A 25,590-nucleotide genomic window follows, 5' to 3' on the forward strand; every position below is an offset into this window, starting at 1 on the left:
ACCTGTTTTGCAGGGGAATAGCCACAGGAGATTTCTGAACTGCCTGCCTCATCCTCTTGCTCTGCCTGTTGGTCATCCATTCCCCACCTGTGGGATATGAGCCTGCGGTTTGACCACCTCTCTATACGTGCTATCCACGATACTCACTGCCTCGTGGATGCTCCACAGTGTCCCCAGCTGCCACCCCAGCTCTGAAACCCAGGCTTCCAGGAGCTGCAGCTGGATACATTTCCTGCACACATGCTGGTCCGGGGCACTGGAAATGTTCCGGCTTCCGACATGGAGCACGAGGATATGTCTCCCTGCTCTACAAACTCCTTAGCATTAAAGGTGGCCACCTCTTTTGTTTCTAGCACCATAGAGAAAAAACAGAAGAATACAAGAAAACCTGTTGTTTACTTTTCCACAATTTTAGAAATCAATTTTCCTCCCATTTTCAAATTTCTTGCTAATCTGATGGTTCAGATTCCAGCTTCAAGCCCCCAATTTGTTATGGCTAAGTGGTAAGATGGGTGGGTGGCTTCCACTGTTCACCTCCCAAATGACCACAGCAAGTGATTTTTGTTACTAGTGTCTCAGAAGAACCCATTCAATTCAGAAACGTCTCTCAATAAGTTCAGGATGGGTGTAATTGACACCTCTTAGCTTGGAATGTATCCTTTTCTCCTTATCACATAGGAAGACAGTTTAAATATACAGGGCCACGTTGTTTGACCTTCGGTAGCCATTTTCAGCACACTGTCCACTTTTTAAAAGGAAAAGTCCATTTTTATAACGCTTCAGTTTGGGTTCTGTATTTTCATCACTGCGCTTCTCATGAGCATGACAACAGTAGCTTCACTTCATTGGCTGTGAAGCGCTTTGGGACGCCCCAAGGTCACAAATGGCGTTCTATAAATTTAAGTCTTTCTTTTTCCCCTTATGTCCTGATTAACATTTATTTTTCAACCGACTGGTCATTTATCTCACTGCTGTTTGCGGAACACTGCAGTGCACAAATTGGATGTCACATTTCCCTACACTACAACAGGGACTACACTATAAAAGGCACTTTATAAATTCAAGTTCTTTCTTTTTAAGATTTTCCACATATGAATCTTTGATGACATCACATTAATGCTGTTTAAGAAATGCTGGAACCCCTTCTCTTTTGCTAGCCAGGGTCACCAAAAGGTATTGTTCTGTATTAAATGCCAGATGTATCGTGAATCTGTTATTCTACTTCAACAGCACCCTCCATCCTTGAGTTAAAATGAGTATTACCCATTACATCATTTTAATTTTATTTTCCAATTGAATTAGAAAATTGTAATGAAATATGGGCAAGTTGCTGCAGTCAATGCAAGCCTACTAAGAAATAGGTGCAGATTGTCCACATCATTTCACTTAGGATTCCTAAGCTTGCCAGCAAGGAGAAATTTTTATCTGGGGGGGAATTTTATCCTGATGGCAGGGGTCTCGACATCCGGAAAAGGCAATGCCAAGATCCATGTGTCGCCTATTGTCTGGAAGGCCCATCAAATTTAGTGCCAATTAAGTGGACAACGGCAGGCCTTCCTTAGGATCAAGAACCCTGTTGTCGGAAGTCATGCCCTTGGAGAGTTGCTGGCCAGTCAGAGGCTGGGAGCTGCAGCACCACCGCGGAGGGTGAGGAACGTTGCTGGAACCGGGCGGAGGGATCACATGGGGTGGGGGTCAGCAGCAAGGGCACGGGCGTGGCTCTCAACAGGCCCCCAACATTCTGACACTGTGCCTTTAAACCCGTGCCCCCCCCCCCCACCTCTCCCCTCCCTGGAGCCAGGGCTTTCTGTGCCGTGCTTTTGGTGCGGCGACAGGCTGCCTGCTGCACGGCTAATTGCAGCTGCAGCGGGATGAATCCCTTAATTGGTGATTTGTTGATTAATTGCCCAGTTAAGGGCCTCAATTGGTGGCAGATTAAATTTGGGCAGAGGCAGGATGGTGGGGGAACCCCCCCTGCCACGATCCCATCCAATTTTATGCTCTACCCACCTCCAAACCTGCCATGGGGGAACTGCATAAAAATCCACCACCCCCCCCCCCCCCCAACACCCCGTCTTCTACCTTGACTGACTATAGAAGCTCTGGGGTGAAACAACAATATTCTACACAATAAAAATGCTTTTGGCAAAAATCCCTAGCATATCTGCATCCAGTAAATCTGAAAGTATATAGTTGAGTCAATGCTAGTTCCTGAAAATCTATTCACATTCAACAATATTAAGCCTTTCGTGGCTCACGCAACTATTCTTTCATTTCGAATGACGGGGTGCTTACCTCGAACATTCAGCTGAGCTTTTTCTGTCACATCTCTCACTTTCAGCATAACTGTTCCTGTGTCATCGGGTGTTACACCTTTCAGAATTAACGTATGTCTCTTTCCTTTTTTCTTTATCTCATTGAAATCATTTGAGTATAAGGGAGTATCATTTAGAAACCACTGAACATCTTCATCATCATGGGACAACTCACACGAATAAACTAGATTACTGTCCTCTTCAGTGTCGATATCTTCCAAATGTTTTATTATTTCTATTTTTAGAGCTGCAAGTGCAAATACAAATAGAGTTACTTAATGTTTCTACCTTGAATTATATACGTTATTTACATACAATGGGTAAACTTTCTGAAATTTCATTCTAGGCACAAAGTCTCGCTCATTGGAAGAATGAATTGGAGAATAAGCCGCTGATTTGCCCAAGCCCAATTCACAGCACTCTCGAAGGACTCTCAAATCGTTGAAAAATTTGGAATGCGTAAATTGTCTGCACCAAGCTAAAGGCATGATTCTCTGATCCATGCTCCAGTCAAGTGAAACTTCACACCAGAAGCAATTTTGAACAAATATCGAATGTATTCTATTCCCTGCCTCTTAATATGAAGTAAAATAAATTCCACTAACAAATCACAGCTCACAAAAACCCAGTTCCAATTAGCTTCTCGAGTAGAATATGAAATAACACAAGCATGTATACTCAAGCATAAGACAAAACAAGACAGCCATGATCTATCAGTATGGCACAACAGACTTGAGGGACTGAATGGCCTCTTCCTGTTCCTATGAAATTTAGATTGCTGTTTAGAAGAATCACAATACACCTGTGTATTCGCAGTGGATTGTACTGTAGCTTACTCATGCTATCCGATCTCATTTAGATCTTCCAATGCCGATAACATCACACAAAATTGGTCCCCTTTTATTTTATTTATTTATTTAGAGATACAGCACTGAAACAGGCCCTTCGGCCCACCGAGTCTGTGCCAACCAACAACCACCCATTTATAATAACCCTGCAATAATCCCTACCACCTACCTACACTAGGGGCAATTTACAATGGCCAATTTACCTATCAACCTGCAAGTCTTTGGCTGTGGGAGGAAACCGGAGCACCCGGCGAAAACCCACGCGGTCACAGGGAGAACTTGCAAACTCCGCACAGGCAGTACCCAGAATCAAACCCGCGTCGCTGAAGCTGTGAGGCTGCGGTGCTAACCACTGCGCCACTGTGCCGCCCCTTCCTTTATCAAGACACGATGGGCATGCTAGATACTTCAGTCGGCGCCAAGAGGCAGTGCACTGATCGCAAAGAAGATGAAGATCAGCCAATGAGGAAGTCAGCAGCAAACCGACTCTGAGTCTGGAGAGTTGGGGGCGAGGGGGCAGTGCAGGTGAAGGGATGAGATCAGGAAGAGGTGATCAGTGCCAGGCAACAGTCTGCAGTTTTAGTCTGAGCCAGGAGAAGCATTCCTGCTCCTTTTGGCTCTACACTCAGGTTAAGTATTTTTTATGCAGCTTTTTTGGTGACAGCCTCCAGCAGTTCCTATAAAGACTACAGGTTTGGTTGCTGTTCACCTGAGCAAACTGGCCACAGCATGTAAAGCATATGCTGCAGTTAGTCACGAACTAATACCAAAAAGAGGTTGAAATAGGCATTAGGCCCATGATTTGCATATGCAATTGGTCTAACGCCCATTCCAGGCAGGTTCCTTGGGTAACTGCAGGGCATCTTAACAAGTGGAAATGGACGTGCACGTGACATATGCCATATTTCTTGATCTACAACTCCTCAGCTTTAAACGGTAAATGAGAGTGAGGGCCTCATACAAAATATACATGATGTAAGGTGAAAATAAATAGTTGATTTGGAGCACTATTCCCAAGTTAAAGCACAAAAAGGTGACAGATATAAACTAGTAAAAGGCAAACTGATGAATACTGGGAAGAGTAGAGGAAGCAAAATTTCTGGAATGACTCAATAGGTAGTTAACTACCTGTGATGTTCTTTCAAATTAATATACAGCAGTAATTTTTATTGCAAGGTATCAATTCTTACCTTTAACTGTGAGTGTGGCTGCAGTCTGTGCATTACTTGATTTGCAGCTATATTCACCAGAGTCTTCGGGTTTGAGATTTGAAATGATAAGTTCTATCACATTCTTAATTTGTCTGAACTTGTATCGGTCAGAAGATTTGATTAAGCACTGGTCTTTGTACCATCTGACTACCTTGGGAGTAGGAGTAAATTCACAGCTCAAAGTAGTAGAGTTTTTCTCTTCCACTGTAATGTTTTGTAGTTCTCTGACTACCTCTGATGGAGGCTCTGGAAAATAATCACTTGTGAAATTATAATTAAAGCTGTCAAACAACAAGCTTGCATTTATATAACATCTTAACATAATAATGTAATTAGTGTCCTAAGGTTAAACACTGCATAATAATAAATCAAAATCTGACACAAAACCACACAAGAAAATCATAAGATAGGTGACAAAACTTTGGTCAGAGCTATGTTTTAAAAAGCGTCATTAAAAGGAGGAGAGTGAAGTGGAGAGGTTTAAGGAGCGTATACTAGAGCTTAGGGCTCAGGCAGCTGAAGGCACTACGAATGATGGGACGAAGGAAATCAGGGATGCGCAAGGCCAGAATTGAAGGAGTGCAGTGATCTCTGAGGATCGTAGAGCTAGAAGAGGTCACAGAGATAGGGAGGGGTTAGGCAATGAAGGGATTTGAACACTAGGACAAGAATGTTAAAATCAAGACATTGCCTGACTGGGAGTCAACATAGGTAAGCAAGGACAAGGGTGATGGATAATTGGGACTTGGTACAAGTTAAGATACGGACACCTGAGGTTTGGATCCGCTCATGTTTACAAGAGTGAAAAGTGGGAAGCTGGCCAGAAGAAAATTAGAATGATTGAATCTGAAGGTAACAAAGTCATGGATGAGGTTTCAACAGCAGGTGGGCTGAGGCAAACATAGGGAACGTTATGGAGGTGGAAGTTGGTGGTCTTGGTGATGGAGAAGATATGGGGTTGTAAACACTCAGAAGTCTGGCAGCATCTGTGGAGAGAGAAACAGAGTTAACATTTCAGGTCTATGACCTTTCATCAGAACTGAGAAAAGATAGAAATGTAATAGGTTTTGTGCAGGTGAATGGGGGGAGGGTGGGAAGAAGAACAAAAGGGAACGTCTGATAGTGTGGAGGGCAGGACAGATTAAATGACAAAAGGTTTCAAGGTACAAAGCTAAAGGGAATGGTAATGTGACAAGTAAAGAAACAAAAGATATGTCGAGATGAGGTGTGAATAGCAGAATAGCAGCCGTCTGAACGCAAAGTAAAGTGATTAAGAAAAAAATAAGAGAAAAAACCAAACCAGCAAAAATGATGTAACAAAATGGGGACAGAGGTATGATCTAAAACTGCTGAACTCAAGTGTTGAGTCTGGAAGGCTATAAAGTTCTCAGTCGAAAGATGAGGTGCTGTTTCTCGAGCCTGCGTTGAGCTTCATTGGAACATTGCATCAGGCCAAGGACAGAAAAGTCAGAATGGGAGCAAGATAGAGAATTAAAATGACAACGACATGCAACTGGGAGCTCAGGATCATGCTTGTGGACTGAACAGAGATGTTCCGCAAAGCGGAAGGGTAGGCGGTGGTGTACTGGACTAGTAACTCAGAGACCCAGGGTATTTCTCTGGGGACATGGGTTCGAATCCCACCACAGCAGAAGGTGGAATTTGAATTTAATTAATAAATCTGGAATTAAAAGCTAGTCTAATGATGGCCATGAAACCATTGTCGATTGTTGTAAAAACCCATCAGGTTCACTAATGTCCTTTAGGGAAGGAAATCTGCTGTCCTTACCTGGTCTGGCCTACATGTGACTCCAGATCCACAGCAATGTGATTAACTCTTACATACCCTCTGAAATGGCCGAGCAAGCCACTCAGTTGTACTTAACCGCTACGAAGTCAATAAAAAGCAATGAAACCAGACGGACCACCTGGCATCGACCTAGGCACCGGAAACGACAACGGCAAACTCAGCCCTGTCGACCCTGCAAAGTCCTCCTTACTAACATCTGGGGGCTTGTGCCAAAGTTGGGAGAGCTGTCCCACAGACTAGTCAAGCAACAGCCTGACATAGCCATACTCACGGAATCATACCTGACAGACAATGTCCCAGACACTGCAATCGCCATCCCCGGGTATGTCCTGTCCCACCGGCAGGACAGACCCACCAGAGGTGGTGGCACAGTGGGAAGGTAGGGAGGGAGTTGCCCTGGGAGTCCTCAACATCGACTCCGGACCCCATGACGTCTCATGGCATCAGGTGAAACAAGGGCAAGATAACCTCCTACTGATTACCACCTACCGCCCTCCCTCAGCTGATGACTCAGTACTCCTCCATGTTGAACACCACTTGGAGGAAGCACTGAGGGTGGCAAGGGCACAGAATGGACTCTGGGTGGGGGACTTCAATGTCCATCACCAAGAGTGGTTCGGTAGCACCACTACTGACCGTGCTGGCCGAGTCCTAAAGGACATAGCTGCGACTGGGTCTGCGGCAGGTGGTGGGGGATCCAACACGAGGGTAAAACATACTTCACCTCGTCCTCACCAATCTGCCTGCCGCAGATGCTTCTGTCCATGACCGTATTGATTGGAGTGACCACCGCACAGTCTTTGTGGAAACGAAGTCCCGCCTTCACATTGAGCATACTGACCATCGTGTTGTGTGGCACTATCACCGTGTGAAATGGGATAGATTTCAAACAGATCTAGCAATGCAAAACTGGGCATCCATGAGGCGCTGTGGGCCATCAGCAGCAGCAGCAGAATTGTACTCAACCACAATCTGTAACCTCATGGCCCAGCATGTCCCCAACTCTACCATTACCATCAAGCCAGGAGACCAACCCTGGTTCAATGAAGAGTGCAGGAGGGCATGCCAGGAGCAGCACTAGGCATACCTCAAAATGAGGCGTCAACCTGGTGAAGCTACAACACAGGACTATCTGCGTGCCAAACTGCGTGAGCAGCATGCGATAGACAGAGCTAAGCGATCCCATGACCAACGGATCAGATCTAAGCTCTGCAGTCCTGCCACATCCAGCCATGAATGGTGGTGGATAATTAAACAACTAACTGGAGGAGGTGGCTCCACAAATATCCCCATCCTCAATGATGGGGGAGCCTAGCACTTAAGTGCAAAAGATAAGGCTGAAGCATTTGCAACAATCTTCAGCCAGAAGTGCCGAGTTGAAGATCCATCTCGGCCTCCTCCTGAAGTCCCCAACATCACAGATGCCAGACTTCAGCCAATTCGATTCACTCCGCGTGATATCAAGAAACGACTGAAGGCACTGGATACTGCAAAAGCTATGGGCCCTGACAATATTCCGGCAATAGTACTGAAGACCTGTGCTCCAGAACTTGCCGCACCCCTAGCCAAGCCGGTCCAGTGCAACTACAACACTGGCATCTACCCAGCAATGTGGAAAATTGCCCAAGTATGTCCTGTACACAAAAAGCAGGACAAGTCCAACCCAGCCAATTAACGCCCCATCAACCTACTCTCAATCATCAGTAAAGTGATGGAAGGTGTCATCAACAGTGCCATCAAGCGGCACTTGCTTAGTAATAACCTGCTCAGTGACGCTCAGTTTGGGTTCCGCCAAGGCCACTCAGCTCCTGATCTCATTACAGCCTTGGTTCAAACATGGACAAAAGAGCTGAACTCAAGAGGTGAGGTGAGAGTGACTGCCCTTGACATCAAGCAGCATATGACCGAGTATGGCATCAAGGAGCCCTAGCAAAACTGAGGTCAATGGGAATCAGAAGGAAAACCCTCCGCTGGCTGGAGTCATACCGAGCGCAAAGGAAGATGGTTGTGGTTGTTGGAGGTCAATCATCTGAGCTCCAGGACATCACTGTAGGAGTTCCTCAGGATAGTGTCCCAGGCCCAACCATCTTCAGCTGCTTCATCAATGACCTTCCTTCAATCATAAGGTCAGAAGTGGGGATGTTCGCTGATGATTGCACAGTGTTCAGCACCATTCACGACTCCTCAGATACTGAAACAGTCTGTGTAGGAATGCAGCAAGACCAGGACAATATCCAGGCTTGGGCTGATAAGTGGCAAGTAACATTTGCGTCACACAAGTGCCAACAAGAGAGAATCTAACCATCTCCCCTTGACATTCAACGGCATTACCATCGCTGAATCCCCCACTATTAACATCCTAGGGGCTACCATTGACCAGAAACGGAACTGGAGTAGCCATATAAATACCATGGCTACAAGAGCAGGTCAGAGGCTAGCAATCCTGAGTCGAGTAACTCACCTCCTGACTCCCCAAAGCCTGTCCACCATCTACAAGGCACAAGTCAGAAGTGTGATGGAATACTCTCCACTTGCCTGGATGGATGCAGCTCCAACAACACTCAAGAACCTCAACACCAACCAGGACAAAGCAGCATGCTTGATTGGCATCCCATCTGCAAACAGTCACACCCTCCACCACCGACGCACAGTGGCAGCAGTGTGTACCATCTACAAGATGCACTGCAGCAATGCACCAAGGCTCCGTAAACAGCACCTTCCAAACCCGCGACCTCAACCAACTAGAAGGACAAGGGCAGCAAATACATGGGAACACCACCACCTGCAAGTTCCCCTCCAAGTCACACACCATCCTGACTTGGAACTATATCGCCGTTCCTTCACTGTCGCTGGGTCAAAATCCTGGAACTCCCTTCCTAACAGCACTGTGGGTGTACCTACCCCAAATGGACTGCAGCCGTTCAAGAAGGCAGCTCACCACCACCTTCTCAAAGGCAATTAGGGATGGGCAGTAAATGCTGGCCCGGCCAGTGACGCCCACATCCCATGAATGAATAAATAAAAAAAGCGGTCACCCAGTCTGCGTTTGGAATACTGAATATTGAATTGAATATAACCTATTACATTTCTAACTTCTCTCTGTTCTGATGAAAGGTCACAGACCTGAAAAGTTAACTCTGTTTCTCTCTCTACAGACGCTGCCAGAGCTGCTAGGTTTTTCCAGCATTTTCTGCTTTTATTTCAGATTTCCAACATCGACAATATTTTGCTTTTGTATGGGTTCGGACGTTCAACTCAGCACTTAAGTTCAGCTTTTCCTTTCCAAATCTTCAAATAAGGTTCTTAATATCATTTACTTTTTTAAATTTAGAATTCTGCTGCAACTGATCTTCAGTTAAGAGAATAGGCAAAGGGATAAGTAAGTTAAAGATTAATTTGAGATTCTAATATTCATTTTGTCAGGAGCCTAACAATACTCACAGGTGAGAGTCACAGGGAAGATGGTTACAGTGGTGAGGTACTAAATGCTGCAGATGGTTGTGGAAAATTATACCAACATGAGTCACTGTCTAAAAGAAAGAGGGAGAAAATTTGGATAATAGGGAAGAAAAGAGTCTGGATACCTTTAATAGTCAGCCTTGCCTCAGATTTTGATTTCCCTGCAATAAACTGCAGCAAGCCGGTCATCTTACAATTTGTTTTTTTTAGAGTTAGACGATGAATAGTGCCGCAATGTTCAATGTCCACATCTTCAGAAGCATGAAGAATTTCACCATTTAGTATCCATTTTGGAGGCTTCACGTCAGCAATTGAAAGCTCACACTCAAGATTGGCGTCATTTGGCTCTGTCACTTCGACATCACGCAGCTGTTTAATGATGGTGATTGATTGCTCTGTAAACAATAACATACATTTGAAGAAATCTGATAAAAGTCAGTTAATTCATTTTGAATATTGTATGTAATATTGTATATAAATTGTATGTAATCTACTACATTCCTCAATTTGTCACGAGGGAATCAAAATTGGTCCTGACAGATTGGATAAATAAATCGCTGCATTTGTTGGAATTAACAAGACTGTACCAAAGTCACAGGAATAAAAATTGAAAGGTACAATTATTAACAGAGATACTTTGGCAACAAAAAATTAGTCAATCATGTGCTCAGTCTTTTTTTTAAATCTAGCATTGCGCCTTTAACATACTTAAATCCCAAGAAGCTTTATAGAGGAAAAAATTAACAATGGTTTTAATGATTCTCAAGCAGCTAGTATTCCACTTAACTGGTTTAAATTTCAAAAAGTTCATTTATTCAGCTTTGGAATTCACCAGTTTGATAGAAATTAGCTGATGGCAGCAGAGACAATCTTAATTTACCAACTATGCATTCAGTCTTGCTGCAACAATCTTCAGCCTAGAAGTTGGAACACACTGGCACGTCTTACAAGCATAAAACACGTATCCATCTTTTCCTTAGGCATCCTAGGAAGCTGACACCAGAAATATGTTTCAACTTCTTTACCTACCTTAATGTGGATCTTAGAGAAACAGAAGTACTTCTCCAGGCTCCATATTAAATCCTTGGGTTGCTAACAGCCACCGTTAACCACTAAATACCCACTCACCAACCTCCCCCCACCACCCTCCACCCACCCCCACCACCTTCCAATTGATTCCCTAGCAGAAATTATATGAAAAGGTATGTGTGCCAGCACAGTATACTAAAAATCTGAACCCTGTCTATATGGAAATAAATTTTCCAATTTAGTGCTCTTGACTCAGAGCTTGGTACGAGGGGAGCACAATTCATAACTCACAAACTTTATCGCTTGGTTTACAGAACAGATTTTCTGCCATGAGCACCTGCTGAGAGGGGGCAGCTGAATGTGTACTTTGCAGAAGGTCTTTAGGTGGAAAATAGGAGTGTAGGAAGGAACCATTGCTTCTGGTTTCGGAGGAGGGAGCAAATTGGTAGTTAGGATGGAGGTTACCCTATCAGAACACTGCCAGTGGAATGGTCAGCACCATGATACTGAGCTGTCTTTTCTTCAATTGGATTTCTGGCTCTGCTCTGCCGGATTTTCATGCTTCACCACTAATTTTGGTTTAAATATTCACATATACTCTTGGTCTCATATATGTTTTTTATTTCTCTAATTTCTCTCGTAATACACTCTTTTGCTGTGTTATTAATACTACTGTCATTAGCCATCTCCTGTTCTCCAGCCTGACTGGTTATTCTTTTCCTCTTCTTATATATCTTGTTTCTTCACAACCCAGGGAATCCCCCCACCCTTTTTCTTGCTCTGTTCCTTCTTATAAGTGGTTCATCTGTAATAATTCTGACAAAGAGTGATACCTGAAACACTGCGCTGTAATGTTCTAATTCTAATTCTAACTTCATATGCGACTTGGCACCAATATACAGACACAAGTTCAGTATTAAATATAATACAATTACATTTTTTTTAGTGTTCAACTGATTGTAATTTAGTCTCGATTATAAATTGGTAATGTATCTAATAACACTAAAGTTTTAAGTATATCTCTTGGAGATTTTTTTTTTTAGAGATACAGCACTGAAACAGGCCCTTCGGCCCACCGAGTCTGTGCCAACCAACAACCACCTATTTATACTAACCCTGCAGTAATCCCATATTCCCTATCACCTACCTACACTAGGGGCAATTTACAATGGTCAATTTACCTATCAACCTGCAAGTCTTTGGCTGTGGGAGGAAATCAGAGCACCCGGCGAAAACCCACACGGTCACAGGGAGAACTTGCAAACTCCCCACAGACAGTACCCAGAATTGAACCCGAGTCCCTGGAGTTGTGAGGCTGTGGTGCTAACCACTGCGCCACTGTGCCATCCCTTCTTGAAATACCACAATCAGGATGATAGGTGATGGTGCAACACTTTCTAATCTACAAGCTACACACAGAGTGGAACAGAGAGATGCAAATTTATCTGATATAACCCATGCCACTGTGAGAAAACACAATGTAGAAGTCACACATCTTTCCAATAGCAGGAAGGATATTCTTAATACAGTGACTCCATCAAGCTGCTCTCTTGTATCTTTAGGTACTCTTGGATGTAGGAATTGTGTGGCAAGATCACAGTATGAGAGAAAACCTGAAAGGCAAGTTAACCCCAGCCTTTCTGATTCTTCTCCTAGCAGCCAATTACAGAACAGCAGAGCCTCCCCACTCTCTCCATCGGAAATATACAAATATCATATTAGTCAGATATCAATATTGTTAGCTGTACTTTATGCATAATAGTGGCCTATCCAGGTACTGTGCTATTTAACTTACCATTGGAACAGACTACTCACTTTTATTAAGGGGATCAAAAGGCCTAGTTTCAATATCTTAGCATATTGCTAACGATTTGAAAACCTTACATATTGCGTTATTTAAAACTTATTTTTCAGCTCTAGTCTTAGTGTTGACAAAATATTTCAAAATTACTATTTTTAATAATTTATTTCATTACCTTCTACATATAACATTGCTGTGGTTTTGTCATCTACAGCATCACACATGTAGCTGCCTTCATCTTCAAAAACAACATTATTAATTATGAGCTTCCTGTACACATCTTCACTCACAATCTCATATTTTTTACTCGGATGAATCACTTTGCCTTTGCAAAACCACTTGACAGCAGCATTTGGCCTGGAAACCTTGCATTCGAAAATGACACGATGTTTCTCTATGCCAATCTTCTCTTTTAAGGGTTTCACAATTTTAACTGGCAATTCTGAAACACATACAAGAGCAACCGTTTGATATCTATATTAAAACTATGATAAAGGAGCGCTGAGCATTAGTATGATGTTAATGGTCATAGCCAGATATTGTTAATCTCAGCACTAAAGAGGCAGTCACATGATGGAGAAGAAGAAAAGTATCCATCATTTTCATTAGTGTTACAATACGGTAATATTTTGAAAAGTACTACTGCATCACGTGACAATATTTGGTAAATAACGATGTTTACCATGCAGTTTTTATTAAAACCAGAGCCCATTTAAATACAAGAGGAAGTTTGAAAGGCTTCTTCAATAAAATAGATTACTTGGGGTGAAATTTGACATCTTCTTTGGCCTCCTTATCTCGAGAGACAATGGATAAGCACCTGGAGGTGGTCAGTGGTTTGTGAAGCAGCGCCTGGAGTGGCTATAAAGGCCAATTCTAGAGTGACAGGCTCTTCCACAGGTTCTGCAGAGAAATTTGTTTGTCTTGGCTGTTACACAGTTGGCTCTCCCCTTGCGCCTCTGTCTTTTTTCCTGCCAACTACTAAGTCTCTTCGACTCGCCACACTTTTGCCCCGTCTTTATGGCTGCCCGCCAGCTCTGGCGAACGCTGGCAACTGACTCCCACGACTTGTGATCAATCTCACAGGAATTCATGTCGCGTTTGCAGACGTCTTTAAAGCTGAGACATGGACGGCCGGTGGGTCTGATACCAGTGGCGAGCTCGCTGTACAATGTGTCTTTGGGGATCCTGCCATCTTCCATGCGGCTCACATGGCCAAGTCATCTCAAGCGCCGCTGACTCAGTAGTGTGTATAAGCTGGGGATGTCGGCCGCCTCGAGGACTTCTGTGTTGGAGATATGGTCCTGCCACCTGATGCCAAGTATTCTCCGGAGGCACCGAAGATGGAATGAATTGAGACGTCGCTCTTGGCTGACATATGTTGTCCAGGCCTCGCTGCCATAGAGCAAGGTACTGAGGACACAGGCCTGATACACTCGGACATTTGTGTTCCGTGTCAGTGCGCCATTTTCCCACACTCTCTTGGCCAGTCTGGACATAGCAGTGGAAGCCTTTCCCATGCGCTTGTTGATTTCTGCATCTAAAGACAGGTTACTGGTGATAGTTGAGCCTAGGTAGGTGAACTCTTGAACCACTTCCAGAGCGTGGTCGCCAATATTGATGGATGGAGCATTTCTGATGTCCTGCCCCATGATGTTCGTTTTCTTGAGGCTGATGGTTAGGCCAAATTCATTGCAGGCAGCCGCAAACCTGTCGATGAGACTCTGCAGGCACTCTTCAGTGTGAGATGTTAAAGCAGCATCGTCAGCAAAGAGGAGTTCCCTGATGAGGACTTTCCGTACTTTGGACTTCGCTCTTAGACGGGCAAGGTTGAACAACCTGCCCCCTGATCTTGTGTGGAGGAAAATTCCTTCTTCAGAGGACTTGAACGCATGTGAAAGCAGCAGGGAGAAGAAAATCCCAAAAAGTGTGGGTGCGAGAACACAGCCCTGTTTCACGCCACTCAGGATAGGAAAGGACATAAAATCACAAGGAGCATAAAATGGGTGATAAAGAAATAAAGAATCAACAGCCCATTTTATATTCTACCCAATTTTCTTTTCCATTGAATTATGACTTGCTATTGCCCATTTTACACTACCTATAAAGGTGAATTTCATCTCCTTTGGGCTGGAATTTGTTCTCCCAACGTCGGGCTCCATGCTGGGGGATCCAGAAGATCAGAGCCTGCCATGAAGACCAACGTCGGGACTGCTGGGCCCGATCTTCCCGACGTGGCCGGCCTTCCACAGCTCTGCGGCAGGACTACGCTTTAAATACTCAAAAAACCTGTTTGCATACATTAAATTGAATTACCCGTGATCTTACCTGCAGTTCCGGATCTACAGCACAACGGGCGGCACTCACGTGCCTTCACTTTCCCGTCCAGGGAAAGCTGGCACTACCGAGGTGGGGATGGGGAGAACTCATCATTTGAAGTGCACTGGGGGATTGGAACAGGGGTGAACTCTGCACTTTGTGCAATGGTGGGGGGGGGAAGGGGTCAATTATGCAATTCTAGTGTAATGGGGGGGAACGGGGCAAACATTTATTTTCAGTGTAGTTGGGAGGGAAGAGGGGCAACTCTGCATTCTCTACACAAGGCAGGCAGCCCTTTAAAAATGGCACCCAATGCCTGCGCAGAGACAGTTAACGCTGTTCACGGTGTCACTGAGGCTGCTCCCGCCACGTAATAGGGAGGGGGAAGGTCGCTGATATTCCAGTGAGCCGCCAGGCTCAAGACTGCGGCGGCGTGGCGGCGCACGGCCCGTGCATGCCGGCTGATATTTTTTATGTCCACCGCCACTCCTGGCGGCGGGAAAACAAAATCCAGCACTTTGTTTCTATATTATCCCAATTTAAATATAAAAAACACAGATAGAACCATCATTAACTGACTTCCAGTGATAGGGGTTCTGGTGGCGGGTCGGAAGGCAAGGGTGACCTCGCCTCGGCCCTCCAATGGACCCCGTTGCAATCAAACACCAGGCAGCCAATTAACTGCCTGTCGTCGGGGATGTCGTCCCTTTAAGGGATGAGCTCCTGCCTTCTGAGCTGCCGATCAATCGGAGGGCCGGCAACTTAGCAATATTGCCAGTGCCACTGGGAGGGCTGCAGTATTGGTGAAGTTGAAACCCGGGAGAGGTGAATCGGGTCAGGGTCACTGGGGTCAGTCAGACAAGCACCAGTGTCAGGGTTGGGGGGGGTGGGGGAGGGGGGGGTTAGGTGTTGGCAAGGGTATTGGTCCAAAGGAGAGCCCCCCCCACTACCCCATACCCGCCAAGGCAGCCAGATCTCACATGGCAGTGTCTCCATGCGATGGTGAGCCCCTCTGTCCTCCACAAAATTGGAGTGGAAGCGGGAAGAGGCTCTTAAGCGGCCATTAATTGGGCAGTTAAGGTTCACAATTAGCCTGGGTCAGAAAGGCTGTCCTCAGCCTTCTCATCCCGTGCAGGGAGCAGGAGTAAGCCACTCCACCCCTCGAGCCTCCTTCGCCATTCAATAATTTCATGGCTGAACTGATTACTCCATATTTCTTCCTACCCCCGATAACCTTCCACCCCCTTGCTTATCAAGAATCTATCTACCTCTGCCTTAAAAATATTCAAAGACTCTGCTTCCACTGCCTTTTGAGTAAGAGAATTCCAAAGACTCACGACCCTCTGAGAGAAAGAATTTCTCCTCATCTCTGTCTTAAACGGGCGACCCCTTATTTTTAAACAGTGACCCCTAGTTTGAGATTCTCCCACAAGAGGAAACATCCTTTCCACATCCACCCTGTCAAGACCCCTCAAGATCTTATATGTTTCAATCAAATTGCCTTTTACTCTTCTAAATTCCAGCGCATACAAGCCTAACCTGTCCAATCTTTCCTCGTAAGACAGCCCACCCATTCCAGGTGTTAGTCTAGTAAACCTTCTCTGTACTGCCTCCAATGCATTTGCATCCTTTCTTAAATAAGGTGACCAGTACTGTACATAGTACTCCAGATGTGGTCTCACCAATGCGCTGTATAGCTGAAGCCTAACCTCCCTACTTATGCATTCAATTCCCCTCGCGATAGACGATAACATTCTATCAGCTTGCCTAATTACATGCTGTACCTGCGTACTAACCTTTTGCGATTCATGCACTAGGACACCCAGATCCCTCTGCATCTCAGAGCTCTGCAATCTCTCACCATTTAGATAAAATGGCAGGAAACTGAGACCATGTCGGGAACTGCACCCCTTCCCATTTTGTTTGCACTGCCACCACCTCCCACCCTACCCCCACTCCCCCCACCACCACCCCCCCCATCTCCATTCCTGTCTCCAAGAGCAGGATGAAATTCTGCCCTTTGTTTTCCAATATTAGTCATACATTTGTTAAAGCTGTTCTATGTACATCAAAAATATCTCCAAATAAGGAAACACATTCATGATTCCATGAGTTAAACAATATAAAAGATTCTCTAGAACACTGGTTACTTTTAATATCTTTTGCTTTTCTTTTTGTTGTTAGTTCCACAATCCTGCTCTCTCAGTGATAATCCCATGCTTGCAGGCAGCACTAAGAGAACACTAAAATATAAGAACCTCCATTCTCCAAATCTATAAAGTGTCTCCTGAAAGTTTTACCTTTAACTCGAAGGAAAGCTCTGGAAGTAGTGTTTTCGGCAACAAACTTGATCTCTGCAGCATCTTCAGTTTTTACTGATTTAAAAAGCAGAATATGGGTCCTTCCTGTGTGTGAAACATTCAGTTATGTTCTATATCAGTAACATAAAAATATGTAAAGTCTATTTTTTAGATCAGATTTTCCTCTAATTTCTTTCTTTATGGTTTATCTTTTATATGCTACCTTCAGTTCTAAGCTCCAACAGACAGCATACTTTCTCTGGGATAATCTCCTATTTGCTATTGATCCCAACTTAAACATATTGGAGAATGTGATGGGTTATGTCACCTCAACGAAGGAAAGTGGCTGTATCGAGTGATCATGCAAGGAAATGCATTAGTCACATTTAAGGATGCAAAGGACGGCATACAGAGATGGCATGCAGCAGATTACATAAGAAGTATAAGTGAAACAACTGAACAAATAATCCATCATTATTCACTTCCATCTGGTCTTGTTAAATTATATATCAACTCATGGTCAGTAAAATTTAAATGCGATGAAAGCAGGGATACGAATATCCCCTTTATCAAAATATTAAAATTAAGCTTAGCCTAAGTTTATAAAGTGACAATCGAATGGACCACCTGAGCACTTTTCAAATCCTAGTCTGACATTGCATTGCAGTTACACTTAATATGGTGTCAAAACCCAAGAAATGTGAGATGACCTGCCTGCTTCAGTAACATAAAAATAACACATTGACTGCAGTCAGTATATGGAAACATTCACAGATCTTCACAAGGCAATAAAAATAACCATCAATTATAACTATTTCCAATCAAGTAATAGTCTTCATAAGAAAGCTTTTTTAAATAGATGTTTAACCCCTTAAACATTTTTGAATAGAATCACAGAATCATAGAAAGTTTAAGGCACAGAAAGAGGCCACTTGGCCCATCGTGTCTATGCCAGCCGAAAAACGATCCACCTATTCTAATCCCACATTCCAGCATTTGGTCCGTAGCCCTGAAGATTACGGAGGTGCATATCCAGACTCCTTTTGAATGAGTTGAGGGTTTCTGCCTCAACTACCCTTTCAGGCAGTGAGTTCCAGACCCCCACCACCCTCTGGGTAAAAAACCTTTTCCTCATCTCCCCTCTAATTTTTCTATCATTCACTTTAAATCTATGCCCCCTAGTCACTGACCTCTCTGCTAAGGTGAATAGGCCCTTCAAATCCACTCTATCCAGGACCCCCCAAAATTTGTACATTTCAATCAGATCCCTCAGCCTTCTCTTTTCCAAGGAGAACAACCCCAGCCTATCCAATCTTTCCTCATAGCTATGTTTTTCCAGTCATGGCAACATCCTCGTAAATCTCCTCTGTACCCTCTCTAATGCAATTACATCCTTTCTGGAATGAGGTGACCAGAACTGCACACAGTACTCAAGTTGTGGCCTAACCAATGAGTTATACTATTCCAGCATAACCTCCCTGCTCTTGTATTCTACACCTCGGCTAATAAAGGAAAGGATTCCGTATGCGTTCTTAGCCACCTTATCGACCTGTCCTGCTATCTTCAGGGATCTGTGGACATTCACTCCAAGGTCCCTCACTTTCTCTACACTACTCAGTAATTTCCCATTAATCATGTATTCCTTTGTCTTGTTTGGCCTCCCCAAATGCATCACCTCAAACTTCTCCAGGTTGAATTCCATTTGCCACTTTTCTGCCCATATGACCAGAACATCAACATCTTCCTGCAGCCTACAGCTATCCCTCTCGCTATCTACCACATGGCCAATCTTTGTGTCATCTGCAAACTTGTTGATCATGCCCCCTACATTTATATCCAAATTCTTAATATATACCACAAAAAGCAGGGGACCCAGTACTGAGCCCTGTGGAATGCCACTGGAAACAGCCCTCCAGTCGCAAAAACACCCGTCAATAATTGCACTTTGTTTCATGCCACTGAACCAATTTTGTATCCACCTTGCTGCATTTCCCTGGATCCCATGGGATTTTACTTACTTAACCAGTCTGCCATGTGGGACCTTGTCAAAAGCCTTGCTAGAATCCATGTAGATCACATCAACTGCACTACTCTCATCTATCTTCCTTGTTACTTCTTCAAAAAATTCGATCAAGTTGATCAAACAAGATTTTCCCTTAACAAATCCATGCTGACTATTCTTGATTAACCTGTGCCTTTCTAAGTGACAGTTTATCCTGCCTCTCAGAATTGATTCCAATAATTTGCCCACTACTGAGGTTAGACTGTCTGGCCTACAATTATTTGGTCTATCCCTCGCTCCCTTTTTAAACAGAGGTACGATGTTAGCAGTTCTCCAATCCGCCGGCACCACACCTGTACCCAGTGAGGACTGGAATATGATGGTCAGACCTTCCGCTATTGCCTCTCTTGCATTTCATCCAGCCCTGGTGATTTATCAACTTTCATGGACACTAATCCCATTAATATTTCCTCTCTCCCTATGTTTATTACATCCAATACTTCACACCCCTCTTCCTTAACTACAATATCTGCATCGCCCCCTCTTTTGTGAAGTCAGACGCACAGTATTGACTAAGAACAATGCCAACATCTTCCGCCCCTACACATAGGTTACCTTTTTGGTATTTTATGGGCCCTACTCTCTCCTTATCCTCTTACTCTTAATGTATTGATAAAACATCTTTGAGGTCATCTTGATTTTGCTTGCCAATATTCTTTCATGCCCTCTCTTTGCTTTCCTGATTTCTTTTTGATTTCACCCCTCCACTCTCTATACTCCTCTCGGCTTTCTGTAGTGTTGACTTCTCGGTGTTGGACATAAGCTTTCCTCTTCTGCCTTATCTTACCCTGCAATGTCCTTGACATCCACGGGGCTCTAGATTTGGCTGCCTCACCTTTTTTCTTTTTCGGAACATGTTTCCTCTGAACCCCTTGAATCGCCCCTTTGAATGCCTCCCACTGTTCTGACACTGATTTACCTCCAAGTAGCTGTTTCCAGTCCAATTTTGCTAAATCACTCCTCAGTTTAGTAAAATTGACCTTGCCCCAATCTAACTCCTGGTCTATCTCCGTCCTTTTCCATAATTATGTTAAAACTGACTGAATTATGATCACTACCACCAAAATGCTCTTCCACTACCACTCCTTCCACCTGCCCAGCTTCATTTTCTAAAACGAAGTCTAAAACTGCACCCTCTCTTACTGGACTTGCTACATGCTGGACAAAAAAGTTCTCCTGAATGCACCTCAAGAATTCTGCTCCCTCAATTCCTTTCATACGAAAACTATCCCAGTTAATATTAGGGTAATTAAAATCCCCTACTATTACTGCCCTATTGTTCTTGCACTTCTCAGGGATTTGCCTACATATCTGCTCTTCTATCTCCCTCTGACTGCTTGGGGGTCTATAGTATACTCCCAGCAGTGTGACTGCCCCTTGTTTGTTCCTTAGCTCAATCCATATGGCCTCATTTGATGAGCCTTTCAACATATCATCCCTCCTCACAGCTGTAATAGTTTCTTTGACCAAAATTTCTTATCCCCCTCCCTATTGCATCTGAAAACCCTGCAACCAGGAACGTTGAGCTGCCATTCCTGTCCCTCCTTAAGCCGTTTCTGTAATAGCCATGATATCATACTGCCACTTGTCTATATGTGCCCCCTCAGCTCATCTGCTTTATTAGCTATACTCCTTGAATTGAAATAGATACCCTTGAGCACTGCCAAACTCTTTTCTTTTACTTTCGAACCTTTGTTTCCTCTGTCTTCCAGACTCATCCATTAATTTCCTGCCTTCCATTTTCATTTCTGATTTTGTCCCAACAGAGTCTACCCTCAGGTCCTCATTTCCCCACCAAACTAGTTTTTGAGGTATCATTACAAGCATCTAATAGCAGAAAATACTGCAAAGTTTATGATATTCTGATATCCTTTTTCTGGCCTCTGGGGCATTAAAGTTAAATTACCTTCTGTTTCAGACATGAAAATCATATTTTTCTGGTCCTCAGATCTATACATATGATTGGCTTAAATTATTGAAAATATTTTTCTCTTCTAAATGTCCTAAACCACTAACAGTACTTATTGTTGGAAATATGCATTTGGATAATAGCATATCCCAATTCTAACAAAATTATTAAAATAATTTATGAAATCAAATTGAATTACAATTAAAAAATGTTACCTTCCTGACGAATTTTTACATTTTCTCCAGCCCTGATTTTTACACCATTCTTAAACCACTGAAAATCAACTTCATCATGCGAGATTTCACATAAGAAGGCAGCACTCTCCTGTTCAATCACTTCAAGGTTTTCCAAGGGCCTGATTACTTTGATGTCACGAGCTAAAAATCAACAAAAAAGAAATCAAAAAGTCAAAACTACATATATTATATTATATTAGTCAAAACTACATCTGTTTTAAACAGTTATATTTTTGCTGAATGCATATATTCGACTACATAACAGTGACTGCACTTCAGAAATAATTTTTTTTTAACTACGAAGCACGAAGAAACGCCATGAAGGCATGAAAGGTGCTATATAAATGCAAGTTCATTCCTTCTTTCTTTCTGTTTGTTGCAACCTTGCTTTAACTGGTAAGAGAAGACACTCCAACATGTTCAGCAAGTTGTGGTGCTGATGCACGTACCTGCTTTGTCAGCTATTTATTTTTAAATACCTAACTGGTCAAAACTACACAATGATAAAAAGCAATAACTTTATGAACTCAAACATTACAAGCGGGACCTCATTGCACACTAGAGCTCTGCATCCATTACAGTGTAAGGTACTTCACAAAACATCAGACTTTCTTATACTTCACTTTACAAGTTAACATAATTCAGAGCTCTCTGGTCCCTTAGTTCCAGGTACAGATAAATTAATTTTGTTCCTGCAAATCTTGCATGCATGGACTATTCTGCCTGACTAATGACATCAGGACCACTTCTGTTAACATCTTCTATGAATGTGAACAATTCTTTCCAAGCTGCTCAAGCTAACTTTGTTAATTTGTCTTCCTCTGTGGATTGCTCTAAGGGCATTTATTTTCCCACTTTTCTCAGCTGTCCTCCTCTATGGCTGCTCTCAGAGCTCCCTCTTTTCAGTTGCTTTCCTTCTCCAGCTATTCTCAGGGCTCTTTCTCTCCCTCTCTCCTCTGCCCAAGCCTCAAATGTTCTTTCTGCCGCATCCAACTTCCAGTTCAGTCTTTTGTCACTTCTGCACACTCACCCTCCCTATTTCAGCTCTCTGCCTCCGGCAATCATGAATCTAAATGGGTGTCGCACGCAAAGAGCTGAATTTTATTTTTTCACTTCCGGGAGCAGCTGCAGGTTCGCAAAATGTGGCACTCCCGCCTGTGATGTCAGCGACCGCGCCGCCGTGATTACACGGCATGGGGCCATTTAGCATAATGACAGTGGCTATTCCCCCCCACCAATCACATGGTGGCGCCAACACTGGCGGCACCATTCATGGCATCACCTGATGTTGGAGCAGGTGCTGGTGCCATCTTTAAAAGGCTGCCAGCCCTGCATTACTCTCTGAGTTCATTCATTATCAGCTTCCTGAGGCTAAAAGTCTGCGCTCTGCAAAATGTTATTTTATCTGCAAGCAGCCCCCCTGGGTATCATTGATGCCTCCCTACTGATTCTTATCTAGGCTGCAAGGGAAAGGTGGGAGGTCCTTTTCCCCAGCGATGGAAAGTGGTCCTTCCGCTTGACCAAGCAAGCTTGGACAGAGATTGCAGAGAAGGTCAGCAGCCTAGAGTCACCCGTCATAACTGGGTGCAGTGTAGGAAGAGGGTCAATGACCTTCTACGCTTAGCCAAGGTAAGTTGCCTTTTCAATGACAGGAAGGTCATAGCAGAATGATAGCAGATGACTGACTGCATATGTGAGATCAGTCTCCCTCATTTTTAACTCAGCACATGACAGGCTGAGTCAGTATGAGAGAGGCAGTATGGAGAGGCAGTGGCGTAGTGGTAATATCATTGGACTAATAAATGCACGAATAATCCAGAGCCCAGGCTAATGCGCAGGGGACATGGGTTCGAATCCACTATGGCAGCTGGTGAAATTTGAATTCAATTAATAAATATGGAATTTTTTTAAAATGCTAATAGTGACTATGAAACCATTGTCAATTGTTGTAAAATCCCATCTGGTTCACTAATGTCCTTCAGTCCTTCAGACTGTCCTTACCAGTCTGGCCTACATGTGACTCCAGACCCACAACAATGTGGTTGACTCTTAACTAGCCTCTGAAATGACTTAGCAAGCCATTCAGTTCAAGGGTAATTAGGGATGGGTAATAAATTCTGGCCTATCCAGCAATGCCCATATCCCACAAATGAATAAAAAAAAGACACCCCCCCAGGTGTTGATGAGGGGCTCCTGATAGTATTGCCGTGATGTAGAGACATTTGGAACTTGACAATAGCTGCATCCTTGACCTTTCAGAAGAGGGCCCACAATAGCAGGGAGGCGGCCAGGACCAGTGGCGGGATGCCTGGCCTGAGGCCTTTGTCTCAGGCCGAACAGGGGATGCTAGAGTTAGCCGGGAGCCAAGGATCACGTGTCATAACTGATGTTGAGCTCAGGATCTCAGCAGAAGAAAGTGATTATTGCCAAACAGAGAATGATTTGAAATTAAATTTTACGGAGATATGCAAAAATCATTGGGTCATGTGTACCCTAACACCTAAATGTCTGTTGTTTACATTGTATCTTGCAGGGCGCCGCTCGCAAATGAATCCAGATAATGATCGAGCAATGACAGCCTCCGAGGACGATGAACACATAGAGGATGCAACGTCCCATGACTCTCCTGCACCATACACCAGTGCAGATACTCTCATCTCGGTGGGTAACTGATCGGCATTGGAATCAGGGTCACAAGCTGGTGAGAACACAACACATCCACCCGAGCAGCTGGCTGAAGTAGAGACAGCCAAGGCCTCCTGCAGTCGGAGGACTGTGGGTGTCCTGGCCCATGCTGAGCCCCAGGCTGATGACGTGCGTCTGATGTTCACAGTACGGGGCATGCTAGAGTTGAGGGAGAGGTAAGGCAACGTCTGGTAGAGATGTCAGAGGCCATGTGCAGCCACAAGCAGACGATGGAGGAGTCCATCCATGCCATGACTGCTGCCATGTCACAGGCATATGAGCGCATCGTTTCATCCATTGAGATGCTGGCGACCCTCTTGGAGAGCTACATTCCGCAGATGCCCTATGACCTGCAAACCCTCGCCTTGACTATGACTTCAAATCAGCAATGCAGGGCGAGGAAAGGACTAGCAGTCTGGAGTGTCTTCCCACTCCTAGTCCTTCTTCAGCGAGCAGGAAGGTTCCAATGAGCCTTGAAAGGGAGGAGGAGAGGATGCACACTACATCTCGGGTTTCCCCTCAGAGCGATTCAAGTGTGGACAGTGAGTCCAGCTCCAGCAGCTGTGACGCCTGAGGACAGTCCTGCACCAGTGCAGGAAGCCTTCAGGCAGCCGGAGGACGCCCACTGAAGTCATCCCAGGCCGAGGGGAGTCCTGATCAGCAGCCTGCCTCCTGTCTAGCTGCTAGTGCAGGGGTTACACCACAAAGGAGCATCTGCAAACATATTAAAAAGACAAAAGCAAAATACTGCAGATGCTGGAAATCTGAAATAAAAACAAGAATTGCTAGGAATACTCAGCAGGTCTGGAAGGATGAAGGGTCACTGACCTGAAACGTTAACTCCGCTTCTCTCTCCACAGCTGCTGCCAGACCTGCTGAGTATTTCCAGAATTTCTTGTTTTTATTATATTAAAAAGACACCTTGACACACTTGGGTATTCATGGGTGAGACAGTTATATCATGTTCACTTTAATTAAATGTGCTTTACTGCCAATCATCAGCTTTCAATGTTTGAAAACCACATTCCACCATGAAGCGATTGTGACTCTTGCAATCCCATCATGAGCCTTATACCATTACCAATGTGACCACTGACATCATGAACATGCCAATGAGCATGATGTTTAATTGCACAAATGATGTCACAAGGGCACTGAGTCAATTTGTTGCTGCCATTCATGCTGGAAAGACATAGTACGGAGGTGGAGGACATGAGACTACATGCATGATGGTGAGTTTTGAAGCAAGCATATTTATTGCAATTCATGGATTGTGAAAACACGACATTATAAGTCTCTGCCTTGCTTCCCTTGTGTGCTGATCACCCTGTCTGGTCTCCAGCACTGTGCTCTTATCTTCCATGCGTGCTTGGCCTTGTGTGCCCTCTGTGTCCTCTTCATCAGAGAATGTCTTATGCTCCCACATGTCTTCATCTTGCAAGGCCTCCCCCTCTGCAGTGCAATGTTATGGAGAATGCAGCAGACCACAACAATGCACGCAACCCTCTCTGGGGCTCCACCAGATCTATCAAGCAGTGGAACTGCATCTTCAGCATACCAATGGCCTGCTCGATGGTTGCTCGGCTGGAACCACAGCAGGTGTTAT

General features: G+C 44.3%; 1 protein-coding gene across 1 annotated transcript in view; it reads right to left on the minus strand.

Moving 5' to 3' along the window:
• obscnb (obscurin, cytoskeletal calmodulin and titin-interacting RhoGEF b) overlaps positions 1-25,590 on the minus strand; it is an 868,128-nt gene that overhangs the window by 646,889 nt on the left and 195,649 nt on the right. The window contains exons 41-46 of the mRNA XM_068053434.1: positions 21,279-21,440; positions 17,093-17,197; positions 12,649-12,915; positions 9,769-10,038; positions 4,354-4,620; positions 2,296-2,562 (exon numbers count right to left, since the gene is read on the minus strand). Coding sequence (XP_067909535.1) covers positions 2,296-2,562; positions 4,354-4,620; positions 9,769-10,038; positions 12,649-12,915; positions 17,093-17,197; positions 21,279-21,440 — 1,338 coding nt within the window. The remainder of the gene's footprint in view (positions 1-2,295; positions 2,563-4,353; positions 4,621-9,768; positions 10,039-12,648; positions 12,916-17,092; positions 17,198-21,278; positions 21,441-25,590) is intronic.

This window comes from Heterodontus francisci, chromosome 2 (assembly GCF_036365525.1).
Source record: "Heterodontus francisci isolate sHetFra1 chromosome 2, sHetFra1.hap1, whole genome shotgun sequence".
NCBI classification, from domain to species: Eukaryota; Metazoa; Chordata; class Chondrichthyes; order Heterodontiformes; family Heterodontidae; genus Heterodontus; species Heterodontus francisci.